The 16,423-nt window shown below is 47.4% G+C and overlaps 1 protein-coding gene across 2 annotated transcripts in view; it reads right to left on the bottom strand.

Moving 5' to 3' along the window:
- Window positions 1-16,423, bottom strand: part of DNAH1 (dynein axonemal heavy chain 1) — a 1,443,760-nt gene that overhangs the window by 798,510 nt on the left and 628,827 nt on the right. For both annotated transcript variants that reach the window (XM_078661462.1, XM_078661463.1), the window contains exon 36: window positions 5,137-5,228. In XM_078661462.1, coding sequence (XP_078517588.1) covers window positions 5,137-5,228 — 92 coding nt within the window. The remainder of the gene's footprint in view (window positions 1-5,136; window positions 5,229-16,423) is intronic.

Genomic DNA, 16,423 nt, shown 5'->3' with positions numbered 1-16,423 from the left:
TAAAATATAAAAGAGAATTATAGGAGATACAATGCAAAACCAATCAAGTAACTATACTGGATTTTAAAGAAAGCGGATGTAACCAGAAGTATATTTGAATATTCTTTATATATGATTTCTTAAAAATTCACAAATACTAATACAGTCCACGTGTAGACTACAATGTCAAATATGCTTCTGCAGTACTAAATATTTATATGAGGTTACCACCCCCACCGTATTGTTACCTAATACCCACTGCAAGGCTTTTATCTTAGGTTGGCATTGGTACCAGCACTACCATTGCGGGGCTTGTAGCTTAGTTAAAATTGGTGTCCGTACCACCAGTGTATGGTTTTTATCTTAGCATCAGCGCCAGTACTACCACTTCAAGGCTTTTATCTTAAATTAGCATTGGTGCAGTACTACCTCTGCAAGGCTTTTAGCTAAGTTGACATTGGTGCCAGTACTACACTGGATGCCTTGGTTTCTCAGTATTACAGCTAACAAATGATGGACGGAATGCTGACAAAGCAAACATTCTCCCCCAGTCAAAAGATCTGGGTTAAATCCATTGTTCTTTTGCCCACTACGCCACCCCAGTTTGGACCCAGCCATATGCAAATCAGTCTTGACCCTGTGCTTCATGGAACTGTCCAGACCGAACTGCCAGGCCACGTCCTGCCTGGACCCGAAACAAGCATCCTGGGACCGGTTTCAGGGTAGGCCACCCTTCTTTAGCCAGGCTAGCTTGAATCCAGTGGCGCAGTGAGCAAGGGACCCACGCCTGGCCACACCCATCCCGTTTCGGCGAAAAGTGTTACGGCAAACAAATGATGGACGGAATGCTGACAATGCAAACATTCTCCCCCAGTCAAAAGATCTGGGTTAAATCCATTTGCCCTAAGTGCGCCAGGTATACCATCAATTGTGTGTCTTTTGCTTGGTTTCTCACTGGGGTGGTGTGGTGAGCAAAATAACGATGGATTAAACCCAGATCTGTGACTGGGGGTGAATGTTTTGCCATTATGCAACATTCCGTCATTCAATTGTTGTTTTTGCATTTGTCACCCCGAGTGGTACGGGTATGATCACAGGCACAAATATGGTGACAATCACATAGAGATGCTGCAACATGCACCCGTGAGTCCCATGCTCTCCAAGCCACTGGAAGCAAGTTATCCTGGCTGATGAAGGCTGAAAGCCAGAAACCGGGTCCTAGGATGCTTGATTCTGGTCCAGGGAAGACATGGCTTGGCAGTTCGGGCTGGACTGTTCCCATGAGGCACAGGGTCAAGACTGATTTGCATATGGCCATGTCTGAACTGGGGTGGTGTGGTGAGCAAAATAGCGATGGATTATACCCAGATCTGTGACTGAGGGGTGAATGTTTTGCCATTGTGCAACATTCCGTCCATCAATTGTTGTTTTTGCATTTGTCACCCCGAGTGGGAGGTGTATGCTCAGACATGAGTCCCGTGCTCTCCATGCCACTGGAATCAAGTTATCCTGGCTGATGAAGGCTGATAGCCAGAAACCGGTCCTAGGATGCTTGATTCCGGTCCAGGGAAGACATGACTTGGCAGTTCGGGCTGGACTGTTCCCATGAGGCAAAGGGTCAAGACTGATTTGCATATGGCCATGTCTGAATTGGGGTGGTGTGGTGAGCAAAATAACGATGGATTAAACCCAGATCTGTGACTGGGGGTGAATGTTTTGCCATTGTGCAACATTCCGTCCATCAATTGTTGTTTTTGCATTGGTTTCTTAGTAGTCAACATTGCAACCGCAATCAATACACCCCATGGGTATCCCACTAGTGACTGGTAAAGTATCCGTGCCAACAGTACAAGCTTTAGTAGCTCAGTCAACAGTACCAACAGAATGTATCAGGGTGATTCAAGCACCAATAATAGCTCCTTACCTTGAGGCAGTTTTTATAAACTAGCGCCACCTGGCAGTGCCCCGGTAACACATGAAAGCGCTGAACTGGCTCCCCCTGGAGGCCAGAATTCAGCTGAAATTAGCATGCACTACACAAGGCTCTATACACAAACTCCCCTGCTTATCTGGCACAGAAATGAGTGATATCCGGAGGAAGCAGGAACTCCAGGTCCGCCAGAAACCTCCTGCTCCAACCTGCCTCCTTTAAAAAACAAAGAACCTACAATAGGGCGTTCACCGAAGTAGCACCAAGAATTTGGAACTCTCTCCCAACTTCCATCAGGAAAATCCCTCTTGTAGCATGCTTAAAAAATGAGACCAAAACCTTCCTCATGGGTAAATTCCTCGCCTAAGGCCTGCCCGCAACCACCTGATTGAGCGGGACTACTCTTTGACTACCGCTTTCCCATATCACCAACTGCCCACGACAAGAACATATGGAACCTTTGTTTTTGCTTCTGACTCTGACGATGATTGTAACCATACATGTTGATCTTGTTTGTCTTCGCACTTTAAACATTTTGCTTGTTCAACAATGTATACCGTGTAAAGCCTCTGATACCCTCACGGGTCATGTTCGTGCTCTATAAAACACAAAAATAATAAATAAATAATAATAGTTCATATTCAGTATTACTGTGAACACCTCGCCTTGAACAGGCCAGCAACGAAACCCCTGCAACTGCCTGCAGGGTGCACGTGAATAACAGTACACTGTAGATATTCTACTCGAGTAACCACAGAGCCCCAAATTCAAACTGAGTCCATCGCTTTCTTCAGTAGCTCTGACTAGCATCTAATCAAGGCTGCAATGACACGTGACTAGCCCTGCAGCTTGCTCCCGCCAAGCTAAAGCCCAGAACTACAAAAGGAGATTCAAAAGCGAAACCTGTAAAAGGTTATTTCTGTTATGTTTAACATTGTCTTGTGCTGCTCTCAGGTGCTGCATCGCGCACTTTAAATGGGTAGCAAGGAGAGCTTTTGGTCGCTGCTGCGTCTCACCTGTTGCTCCGAAAACAGCGATGATGTTGCAAGCCATTATACTTAGGGGTGATCTGCGCAATGCAAGGTGGCGTCTGACACTAAGTAACGACCGCCTGTGGAGATCTACTCATTGTGTAAGTAACTCCATGCGTAGGCGTTTGTTGCCTGTGTGGAACCTGGTGTTGGTGATTCATTCGGGGTGCCAGGAGAGGAGGGCTGGGTTCACAGCATGTGCACAGGGAAGCAGGTGCTGCTGGCACCTGCTGGCAGCATTGTACCCAGGCTCCAACAGCAGCAGGCCACGGTTGCAGGGTTACAGAACAAGTTACAGGCACGCAGATGTGAAACAAAAGAGCATTTGCAATGCAATAGGACTCGCATTTACGCAAGACCCATTGCATATTGCATCACAGACAATGGGTGTGAGGGTGGGTGCATGGTCACGGACAACGCTAGTGTTGGCGGGGGGAGAAGGGGGCACAAAGGAGTGCTCTCAGTCCACATACTGTGTAACACTCGAAGTAAAAGGGTCAGTAGTCATGGGAGGAGACAAATGACGACATAGCCTTCATACTGTCACAAGCCTCAAAATGAATCAGAAGACAGCTTTTACGGAAGACAAAGACACAAGCCAATGGGCGGAGAGTGGGCGGAGCTTTCACAAAGCTTCCACTCCGTACTCAATACTGCGTGCCTCGCAAAGCGAGCAGCGCATGCACGCTGCCACTATAGGCTCGACCTAAAAACACACAGACACAAGGCAAAAAGTGGGGGTAACCATGGAAGTAGATCTTACTTTCCTACAGACAGTTTAAAAGACCAATAGATGAAGACCGCTGACCTAAACTACTCTATTGTCAGATTGCAAGGCCAATTTGAGCACAAGAGGCTGGAAATCTGGAGGAGACAGCACACAGGTCAGAGGTAAATATGGACTTGCTCCAAAAACTACATTTTTCAGACTTACATGCACAACCCCAGCCACTAGAGTACCACCACAATCAGGCAGACATGTGAGTAGGTCATGGCAAAACAAGTATTTCAATCCAGCCTCTAAAGAGTTCCCTTGTCTGGCAAGAGTTGTGGCTCTTCTCATTTTGCTATAGTTTGCACTCAGCTTGTTCAACATTTCATCTTTGTTGTTGCCCCTTCACCTTTGTTATTTTCTCGCTCATTTGGTTCTCTTTAGTCCTCTGGTTCTCTTACCATTTGCTGGTGAATCCTGATCTTTTACCTTCTTAGAAGTTTGTCTCTGTGTCTAAGCTTCCCCTTTGCCCATGCTGCGTGGGGTTCCATCTTCAGCTCCTGAGCGGGGTCGGCAGTACACCAGAAGCTAGTTACAGAGTCCACTCTGCATGTATCTGGAAAGTCCAGCAACTTATTACCCTCTTATGTAATATAAGTTCCCTATTGAGATCCTCTTAGTACTTGTGTTCTCACTTAGATGGAGACGTTGATATTCTAAACTGTGTCCTTTGGTAATTTGTCTCCAAAATGCATTCTGGATTTTCTACACGCTAGCCTGCAGGAGTGTGTCTTTCCTTCTCCCTCCATAACCTCTTTTTCCTTAGCCTGCATCTTCTTTTACATCCTTGATCCATTGCAAGGGGTTAAGTTAACCTATAGGGGGGAGACTGAGGAATTGGACTTGGCATCCACCCTCGGGGAACACTGTGTTCATAACACGTATACATATGCATATTATATATGATTTGTTTGAGAAACAATAGTCTGGAGAGACAGATATCAAGGTCTCAAAGGTCAGAGTTAACAGCGCCCCAGCAGTCCAGGGGGAGAATTCACTGAACTGCTTGCTATCTTCAAAGAAGTTATAGAAATAAATGAATAGACAAAATATTTTAAGTGAGTACAGTTTGTGATTAGCTGTGGCAAAGAGGTATGATTAGAATGAGAGGATGTGGGCTAACAGCTAGGGCGGTAGACCTCAAAGCTGGGGAACCAGGTTCAAGTCTTGACAGAGATTCTGGGCAAATGACGTAATCTCCCCGTGCTTAACAAAAATTTATGTGTCTGTGTATAATGCAACTGGTGCTCAAGTCAAGCACTCTGATACCTTTGGGTCTAGTTTGCGCTGTATAAAACTTCTCTCCCCCCAAAAAATATGTCTTTCCACTCTTAAGGCCTGTTTCATCGCATGTGGCTAGAAAAACAAAAAGACACCAGTAGAGGTTGGGAAAACTCTAAAGTATATACAACTATTTTACTTACCATTGTTTTTCCTGAACCTGTTGGTCCTACCAGCATCAGACCATGACGTACAACTGTTGTTTCATATAACTGGATACACTTAGTAACAAAACCTAAAAAGTATAATGAGTAAATGAATTAAGTTAAGGCATGACATTTATAGAATAGACACAAAAAGTAGCATTACATCTCTTCTTTTGCAATGACAAAGAAGGGAATTACATTGATGAACAAGTTACTTGCCTTTGGTAATGCTCTTCCTGGTATAGACTCCATCCAGCCGCATATTACTCACCTTTTGAATATTTCCCAGGCGTCAGACTGGATGTGGAAACTTTTCAGAAGTGCCTCTGCACACAGGTAGGTGGTACTGTGCGGCTCCGCAGTGATGCTGTTCCGCTCTGGAAAAGATGTGCAAAGTCTATATAGGTGCCATCCCCCCGCGCTGATGTTAGTTGCTTACAAGAGTTTCCGCATCCCTAGACACAGTGCCCCAAAAGTAAATTGGTGTGACCAAGGCACAGATTCCTACACTTGGGATCTTATTAGTGAATAAAGTCCAACCACAGAACAGGAAGGATGGGAGGGTGGGTGAGGAATCTGTGGATAGATAGTCTCTACTAGAAAGAGGATTACCAAGGTAAGTAACATGTTCTTCTGATAGAGACTTCTAACCACAGGTTCCCCACCTTTTTATTGAGACCAAACCAATACCTATTTGATATTGAGTCTGTTGAAGGACTTAAACCACAAAGTCCTGCAAGACCAAGCGGAAAAATGCCCTTTTCAGCAAACCTGACTGCACAGACAATAGTGTTTTATGAACATTTGGAGGGATCCCTACATAGCTGCTGGTAAATGTCCAGGACAGGCACTCTGTGTGTCAACACAATGGTAGCAAATTTGGCTCTGGTAGAATGAAGATGCCGTACTTCCAGAGGCTGCTTTTTAGCCAGTGCATAACATTCTTTATTGCAGAGCATAAGCCAGCGGGGGATGATTCTCTTCTGCACAGCCTTGCCATTTTTCAATCAAGAGAATCTCTCAAAGAGCTGACTTTCCACCCAGTGCTCTGTGGAACAATCGATGTAAAAGTTCACTGGACACTTGGGTCTCTCCTCCTGAGAAGGGTGAGATGAAGCATGGAATGCCGGAAAGGTGATGTTCTGACCAATGTGAAATGGCACAACTTTAGGCAAGAAAGATGCCTGTGTACAAATTTGGCTTGTCTGGGAAGAAAGTGGTGTATAGCAGGTTGACACAGAGAGCTTGAAAATCACTGATGCGACATACCAATATTACAGCAATGAGGAACACTGTTTTGAGGGTGAGAAGCCAAAAGGAACAACTGTGAAACGGCTCGTGCACATCAGAAATGGAAGGACCAAGTTAAGGTCCCAGAGTGGCATGACAAATGGGAGAGCCTGCTAGGCTAGGGATAAAATAAATAACATGTCAGATAACCTTGCCTTGAGGGAGTCTATCTGCCGAGTATCCCACCAAGTCACACATTTGTTCCAACCACATCCATATACAATTTTTGTTCAGGGACGCCTGGCTGCAAGATGACATCAATCACCTCTGGAGTAAGGTCAAAGGTGTTCAGCTGTTGCATCTCAATCTCCAAGCATGAAGGTGAATATTGAGAGTGTCCATGTGAGGAACCCTGTCAAGTTGCTGTAACACCAGGTCCTCTTAAATAGGCAGCCTGATCGGAGGGCAGGTGCTCTATCCCAGGAGTCCTAGATACCATACCCTTGGTTCCAAATTCAGAGCCCCCAGAATGATTTATGCCACATAGGTCTTGACCTTGAATAGTCAAGGGAGGCATGCTATTGGTCCAGAGTTCCACCCAAGGCAGAACTCATCTCTGAGTGGGAGATGCCTTGGAAATGCCAACAGAGACAAGTGCTGACATAGCGCCTTCTCAGCGGTGGCGAACAGATCGAGTCAAGATTTTCCCCATTCGCGAAGAGACCTTGCGCAACCTCTGAGTGTAATTGCCACTTGTGATTTGCTAAGTGCCGACGGCTGAGCTCATTCGCAATGACGTTTACTGATCCTGACAGGTGGTGCGCCACCAGGAAACTTTATGGGTGGCTCAGCCATTTCTGGAGGCGCAGGGCCTCTTCATACAAGGTCTGTGACCCACCCTGCCCTGATTGTTGCAATACCACATGGTGGTGTTGTCTGTGAGCACTTAAACCAGTGTCCCATTGACGGCTGGAATGAAAGCTTTCAATGGCAAGTGGCTGTCCCTCAGTTCCAGAAGATTGATATGAATACGGGACTCTGCCGGAGACCACAGGCATCTGTTCACTACCTCTCCCAGATAGCCACTCCAACCCAGAAGCAGTGAATTGGTCACCACTTTCAGCTCTGGGTGGGCAAGGGAGGGGGGTCTGCTACTGACCCAATCGAGGTCCAGTACCACAACTGCGGATCTGTTGCAGTCTCCTCTGAAATATAAACGTGGTGGGAGAGGTCCCACTGCAGAGCTCACTTATGTCACCTGCCGTACTTAATCAGCAGGATGCAGGAGCCCATAGTTCTAGCAGCCTCATAGTCGACATTGCTGAAATAAAGGACAGAGGCTGAAAGATTGGAATCACAGCATTGATGTCCTAGACTCTTCTCTGGGGAAAGGCACAAAACAGGACTGTGTCCAGAATGATGAAAGGGAGCATCTGAGAAGGAGTCAGGTGTGACTTTGGCTAGTTGATTGAGAACCACAAAGATGACAGGAGGATCTAAGAAGCCTGGGTTGAAATTAGAGTCAACAGCCAGTCATTGATGTAGAGGAAGACTGGCACCCCTTGACCTCCCAAGGTGTTCTGCCACCACCACCATTACTTTTGTCCTTGGGGCACCGGCCAGACCAAAGAGGATCACAGCAAACTGAAATTGTTCTGCCTCAACATGGACCACAGGTAGTGCTGAAGGGCCTGCAGGATGGGTATACGGAAACAGGCGTCTTGCAGGTCCAAGGCCACCATCCAGTCCCTGGGGTCGATGCCAGACAAGACCTCGGCTAGCATGAGCATTTGAATTTCTCCTTCTAGAGGAAGGTGTAGGTCTAAAACAGGATGAAAGCATCTGTAATTTTTGGGCACCAAAAAGTAGCAGGAATAAAAAACACTTCATAGTTCTGGTGCGGGCGCCGTTTTGTTAGCCACTAAATAGGATGAAGGCCTCCTCCTTATTGGGCACCCCAAGGTAGAGAGAATAAAAAACACATCTTAGTTCTGGTGCAGGCACCCTTTTGTTAGCCCTTTTGGCCAAAGGGCTTGCACTTCCTGCCGCATAACAGAGAGGTGGTCCTCTGTCAGTCGCTGGGAGAATGGTGGAAGGTGCAGTGGTGTGGAAAGGAAGGGTTGGGCATAGAACTTCCGAACTATCTGCAGAAAACACCTAACCAGTGAAATGGAATGCCAGCCCAGCAACAATCATCAAATCTGCCTCCTGTGATCTGCTTAGGGCACTTGAAAGGGGTTTAGCAGGTGGGGCTGCAGGGATGGTGGACTAGATGGTTTATTGAACTTGACAGCGGGGACATGGGCAACACGTCTCAACAGCTAACTGCTGGGCACCTTGTGGAGGTTCAAATGACTGGTGGCATGAGGCGCCTCTACTGAAGTCGTCAAGGAGCGCTAGGGCTGATGCAGGTGGCAAGGTGCTTGGGAGGGAGTATGCCTTGGCACTGCTCTTCTTGAACTGCTTGAGAGTGGAGTCTGTCATCCTGAAGCAGGTGAGTCCCATTGAACGGCATGTTGATTAGAGATGACTGAACATCGCCTGATAAACTGGTGGACCGCAGCCAGGCGTGGTTGCGAATGGCGACACTGGTGTCAATGGGCCGCCCAGTGGAATCAGTGGTGTACCAGCCACAACGGACTGTGAACTTGGCCATGTCAAAACCACCCAGTATGGTCTGGGAAAGGGCAGCTCAAAAATCTTTACGGACCCCTGGGTAGGCTTGAATCACCGAATGCCAAAGGGAGTGGGAATAGCACTCCAGCAGGCTGCTTGCATTCACTGATCAAAGCACAAGGCTGGTGGAGTAGAAGATGCTTTTCCTGAACATCTCTAACTTTTTGACATCTAATCAGGGGGAATATAAGGTAACATGTAAGAGTTAGCTTTCCTAGAGATGCCTGCATCATCAAGCTTTCAAGAGAAGGGTGATGAGATAAAAACACAGGGTTGGCTCGGGCGGGCAGGGATGTCATGCAATATGACAGTTGACTAGGGGCCCAGAACAAGACAGGCCCATGCTCCCAACAATATATCCGTAAGGGCCTTGTTAAAAGGTAAGAGTGACTGAGTGGATGTTTGGCCCTGGCTGAAGGACTTTGTAAGAACATTGGTCTTGGCCTCCAAGATGGGGGGCTGGAAGTCAAGAACTTTGGGTGATCTATGCATTAACACAGCATAAGAAGCATTTTCCTTAGTGGCAGGACCAGGGGATGACTGGAGCTCTGATTCAGGGTATTTATCATGGCCACTGGTGTCCTGCAGGCTCTTATATCAATTCTCCTCCTAGGGTTGATCAATCTCATTACCAGCATCATAATCATTGACCAAATCCGCGCCAAACAGGGAATGTAGGGTGTGCATACGTCTTGGTGGAGGCAGATCTACAGCTGGTAGAAGACCTCTATGGCAAACGAGCATACTCTCGGTCATGGCTGAACAGGAGCTAACTTGGTGTCAGAGACGATAAATGGGGCCCTGTTTTTCGGCATCGATGGAGTCTGTATCAGCATTGAATTACTGAGAACCAGCTAGAATCGAGAAGTCCGGAGATGGAGTGGAGACTGGAGCCAGAGGCAGCCCTGTAGGGGGCTCTGGGGGAAGGGGGGGGGCGGGCTTAGCTGGTGCCAATGATGAACCCACTTGCCATAAACCATTAGGAGAACCTCTCAGCTCATTGGGACCTGCAGACACAGCAGAGTCGGCAAGGATCAAAAGAGTCGGAGTATGGCCTCACAGAACTCTTCGATCTGTTAGGAGTAGCAGACAGCCCCGAAAACTCTGATTATTCTAAAACAACTTGCAGGATTTGCCTTCAAAGTCAAATGACTTCAGGAGGAAATGGAGATATGTGGCACCACCACCGTGACTTTTTAGGGGAGTGTGAGTGGCGGAAAGGAGCCAAATTCCACTTTGAGGTATGGTGTTTTACTTTAACTTATCTGAAGACTTTGAACAAGATGACGGGAGATGTCTGAGGTGCTCCCTCGACTTCTGTATCTTGAACAGAATTAGGTCTGAACTTTCGACTGGGACCGGTCTTGCTGTAGAGTCTTCCAGTACTTCACAATGTAGTTTGCCTCACGGAAGAGTATGGCCTTCGGGCTGATCTACGCACAAACGCTGCAGGCCTTTGAATCGTGGGTCCACCCCATTCATCATATGCAAATCTGACGAGGATCTGTCACATAAAGTTGTTTGCGACAGCCCTCACAGGGTTCAAAGCCTGTCTTTTTGGCAGATGACAATTTCCTTGTAACCTGTAAAACAATTTTTTGATTGAGGTAAGGGTCTCATAGAAACTAGAGGCAGCTACAGATCTGCATTTGGTGGCATGGAAAGAAAGGAAATTATGTCAGCATGTGGGGCCTATATAGTCTCCACACATTGTTTACAGAGTGGAACAGCATATGTGTGAAGCAGCACAGCTCCATCTACCATCGAGCAGAGGTCCTGCTGAAAAGTTTCCGGATACAGATTGACGACTAGGGAAAATTGAAAATGTGAGTAATATGTGGCTCAGAACACTGACATTACATAAAGCATCCTCACTATAAGAGCTGAATTGTAAACATTTTTAACGATGGAAATCAAAACACAGTACACCAGATGAGAACAAAACTGCAAAAAGCAACAATAAATTGCAAAACCAACAGCATATGAAGTGAGGAAGAGAAAAAAAACAATTGTCATACTGAGCAGATAGTGTCTTGTAATACAACTGGCAAAAAACCAGGACCTGAAACATTTGCAAGCATTTTTAGCAGGCTGTGTTGTTCAGATTACAGAAATCCATAAACACTGGCACTGTTATTGCCATCTGAGAAATATCTTGGATAACACTATGTAGTGCAGTATCTCATTCATCTGTGGTGATTCCCATGCTTATTTGAACATTCCACAAAATCATCAGGATCAGAGGATCATCTGTAAAAAAACAGTACACGTGCAGATAATATTGCTTTAATACGAATCGGTAAATACCGAATCGGATATTACCGATTCGGTATTTAACAATTCGGAATTTACCGAATCGGTAGATGATATGTAGCAAGCATATTTAAGAGTGCTTATGTGCATTAAGGATTCGGTATTTACCACCAACTAATAGTTGGTGGTAAATATCGAAAACCATAACAAAAGCAATTTTGTGCTTTTTTTCAACTGTGCCATGTGGCAGACATACATGCCCTTAGGGCATGTATGTGTGCCACATGTGCACCCATGCACTATACAGGGGTGCAACAAGGTGTCAATGTGACACCCTCCCACCCTTGTAGGTCTACCCCCTATTACCGATTCGGTATTTACCGAATCGGTAATTCTCATTCATTCCTATGGGCCTCCAGGCCCATAGGAATGAATGGGGAATACCGAATCAGTAAATACCGAATCGGTATTTACTGAATTTTTACCGATTCGGTGAAATTTACCGAATCATTAGCTGCATATCATTTACCGATTCTAAAATACTGAATCGATAAAATTTGGTATTTTAGAATTGGTAAATGATATGTACCTACATCTGGCCCTTAGTGCCTAATGTGCAAGTTACTTCCCTTCGGTAACGATATATCTGTAAGAAACAGTAGTTAGGGTTAGATTCCTTACCTTAGAATATCCCCAGGCGTCAGAATGGATCCAGAAAGTTTTGCGTAGCAGTACCCCTGCGCGTCGGCAGGCGTCGTCTGTGGCTCCGCGTCTGTCGTCGGCGTCGTGATCGCCGAATGATATCCTTAGAGTACTTAGACGCCGCCCTCGCGCGCTGACGTCAGTTCTTGTACATAGCTTTCCGCGCCAGGATCGCAGAGCCATGCCAGAGACCGACACTGGTGCCATAAAACTAGAGCCCTCAAAGGGAAATACCCTAACCCTAGATATCGGTCCACAGAATGGGGAGGATGGGTGGGGCGGTAAGGAATCTAACACTAACTACTGTTTCTTACAGATATATTGTTACCGAAGGGAAGTAACTTGTGCATCTGAAAGAAACAGGTTAGTGTTAGATTCCTTACCTTAGAATAGATACCCCAGCAATACCAACCCCGGTGGTGGGTCTGCGGACCAAGATCACACCACAAAGTCCTGGAGAACGGAACGGCCGAAAAAGCCATCTCTCTGGACTTGGCTGTTCAGGCAGTAGTGTCTAGCAAACATGTGCAGCGAAGCCCACGTAGCTGCCTGACAGATGTCCTGCAAGGGACTCCCCGACCCAGGGCAGTAGTAGCCACCGTGGCCCGAGTGGAATGGGCCTCAGCCCAACAGAGGGCTCCTTTCTAGCCAAGGAGTAACAGACCTTGATGCACAACACGACCCACCGTGAGATGGTTCGTTTGTGCACCGCCCGTCCCTTCTTCGCGCCCACGTAACCAACAAAGAGCTGGTCGTCCACCCGGAACTGGCGTGTGCGATCTAGGTAGAAGGAGAGCGCACGTTTTGGGTTCAGAAGGAGGAGCCTCTCTTCCTCCTTCGAAGGATGCAGAGGCAGAAAGAAGGTGGGCAAGGTGATGGACTGCCCGATGTGAAAGGTCGCAACTACATTGGGCAGGAAAGAAGGACGAGTTTTTAAAACAACTTTGTCCGGATGGACAGAAAGGAAAGGAGGTTTAGAAGATAGAGCCTGGAGCTCACTCACTCTCCTGGCAGAGGTGATGTCAACCAGGAATGCAGTCTTAAGAGTCAGAAGACGAAGAGGGCAATTGTGAAGTGGCTCGAAAGGAGTGCACATCAGATATGTTAGAACAAGGTTCAAGTCTCACTGAGGCATCACGAAGGGAATGAACACCTTGAATCTGGGGAACAGCAGATAAATTATCCCAGCAGCGAAGTGACTTCAGTAGAAAACAAATTCAATATAGTCCTGGTCAGAGCTTTCGGAGCTAAAAAGTAAAGCTTAAGTGGCACCCTGAGACATGTGTCTCCGACTTAAAATGTGAGTGTGTCTGAAGAACAACTTGAATCTGGCGAATGGCAGAAAAGTTATCCCAGCAGCTAAGTGACATCAGTGGAAAAAAAAAATCAAGATTGTCCTGGTCAGAGCTCAAACCAAAAGCTTCAATGGGACATTGAGAAATGTGTCTTCGACTTTGAGGAATCCTCTCTGGCTACAGCATTCTGCTGTGCCTCATTGGAAAATGTGGACTTCTGAAAAAAAGATTAAGGGCCAGATGTAGGTCGCCCAATACCGGTCGGTAACAGCAGAAATTACCGTATTTTGGCCGTTACTGACCGGTATTGGGAATTTGTAATGTAGGAGGCCAAAAAATACTGATTCAGTAAATACGAATCGGTAAATACAGAATCGGATATTACCGATTCGGTATTTAACAATTCGGTATTTACCGAATCGATAGATGATATGTAGCAAGCATATTTAAGAGTGCTTATGTGCATTAAGGATTCGGTATTTACCACCAACTAATAGTTGGTGGTAAATATCGAAAACCTTAACAAAAGCAAGTTTGTGCTTTTTTCAACTGTGCCATGTGGCAGACATACATGCCCTTAGGGTATGTATGTGTGCCACATGTGCACCCATGCACTATACAGGGGTGCAACAGGGTGTCAATGTGACACCCTCCCACCCATGTAGGTCTACCCCCTATTACCGATTCGGTATTTACCGAATCGGTAATTCTCATTCATTCCTATGGGCCTCCAGGCCCATAGGAATGAATGGGGAATACCGAATCAGTAAATACCGAATCGGTATTTACTGAATTTTACCGATTCGGTGAAATTTACCGAATCATTAGCTACATATCATTTACCGATTCTAAAATACTGAATCGATAAAATTTGGTATTTTAAAATTGGTAAAGCACAAGTTACTACTTGTGTAACGATATATCTGTAAGAGACATTAGTTAGTATTAGATTCCTTACCTTAGAATATCCCCAGGCGTCAGACTGGATCCGGAAATTTTTGCGTAGCAGTACCCTTGCGCGTCGGTAGGCGTCGTCTGCGGCTCCGCGTCCGTCGTCGGCGTCGTGATGACGTCGTCGGAGTACTTAGACGACGCCTCCGCATGCTGACGTCAGTTCTTAGACACAGCTTTTCCGCGCCAGAAACGCAGAGCCATTTTAAAAACCAACACTGGTGCCATTGAAACTAGAGCCCTGAAAGGGGACAACCCTAACCCTAGATATTGGTTCGCAGAACGGGGAGGATGGGTGGGTCGGTAAGGAATCTAATACTAACTAATGTCTCTTACAGATATATTGTTACACAAGTAGTAACTTGTGCATCTGAAAGAGACACGTTAGTATTAGATTCCTTACCTTAGAATAGATACCCCAGCAATACCAACCCCGGTGGTGGGTCTGCGAACCAATAATCACACCAGAAAGTCCTGGAGGACGGAACGGCCAAAGAAGCCATCCCTCCGGACTTGGCTGTCCAGGCAGTAGTGTCTTGCAAACGTGTGCAGCGATGCCCACGTAGCTGCCTGACAGATGTCTTGTAAGGGCACACCCCTGCCCAGGGCAGTGGTAGCCGCGTCGCTCGGGTAGAATGAGCCCGCAGTCCAACCGGGGGCTCCCTCCTAGCCAAGGAGTAGCATGCCTGGATACACAGGATGATCCACCGAGAGATGGTCCTCTTGTGCACCGCTTTCCCCTTCTTCGCGCCCACGTAACCAACAAAGAGTTGGTCATCCACCCGGAACTGGCGTGTGCGATCCAAGTAGAATGAGAGCGCACGTTTTGGGTCCAGACGGTGGAGCCGCTCTTCCTCTTTAGAGGGATGCGGTGGCGGGAAGAAGGTTGGCAAGGTGATAGACTGCCCGATGTGGAAGGCCGTGACAACCTTGGGCAGGAAAGAAGGTTTGGTACGCAGCACCACTTTGTCCGGATGGACAGAAAGGAAAGATGGAGTACAAGAAAGGGCCTGGAGCTCACTCACTCTCCTGGCAGAGGTGATGGCAACCAGGAAAGCAGTCTTCAGAGTTAGAAGGCGTAGAGGACAGTTGTGAAGTGGCTCAAAGGAAGCGCACATCAGGAATGTAAGAACCAGGTGTAAGTCCCACTGAGGCATCACAAACGGAACAGGAGGAAACGTGTGTGTGATGCCCTTAAGAAATCTATTAACAATAGGGGACTTGAACAAAGAAGGTTGATCAGGCAGCCTGAGGAAGGCTGAAAGGGCAGAAAGGTAGCCCTTGATAGTGCCCAGAGCAGAGCCCTGCTGGGCAAGAGAAAGAAGGAAGAGAAGGACCTCAGAAAGAGGGGCATTGAGGGGATCCACAGCCTTTGCTGTGCACCATGCCACAAATCTGTTCCACCTGCAGGCGTATACCGACTTAGTGGAGGGACGCCTGGCTGCCAGAATGATGTTACAAACTTCAGGAGGCAAGTCAAATGGCCTCAACTGTCGCCGCTCAATCTCCAAGCATGGAGGTGGAGACTGGACAGGTTCTGGTGGAGGACCGTCCCCTGCTGCTGCGACAGAAGGTCCTCCTGAAGAGGCAGACGAACCGGGGGATCGACTGACATACTGAGTAGCTCTGGATACCAGTACCTTCTCGCCCAGTCCGGAGCCACAAGGATGACTTGGGCCCGGTCGCGCTTGATCTTCTTCAGCACTCTGGGCGGAAGTGGTATGGGCGGAAAGGCGTACAATAGACCGCAACTCCACTCGCGACGAAAAGCGTCTCCGAGCGAGTGCCGCCTTGGAAATTCCAACGCGCAGAACTGATGACATTGCGCGTTCCCTTCGGTGGCGAACAGATCTAACCAAGGCTCTCCCCATCGCTGAAAGAGGCCTTGCGCCACGTCCGAGTTCAGACGCCATTCGTGATCCATCATGCACCGACGGCTGAGCTCGTCCGCCCTGGGGTTCAGAGAACCTGCCAGGTGTTGAGCCACCAGGGTCACGCCCTGGCGTTCCAGCCATTGCCACAGGCGAAGAGCCTCTTGACAAAGGATCCACGACCCCACCCCGCCTTGTTTGTTGCAGTACCACATGGCGGTAGTGTTGTCCGTGAACACCTGCACTACACTCCCCCTGACAGAGGGGAGGAATGCCTTCAGTGCCAGACGAATCGCCCTGAGCTCC

Source organism: Lissotriton helveticus, chromosome 9 (assembly GCF_964261635.1).
Source record: "Lissotriton helveticus chromosome 9, aLisHel1.1, whole genome shotgun sequence".
Lineage (NCBI taxonomy): Eukaryota > Metazoa > Chordata > Amphibia > Caudata > Salamandridae > Lissotriton > Lissotriton helveticus.
This window is presented reverse-complemented; position numbering and strand designations above follow the sequence as displayed.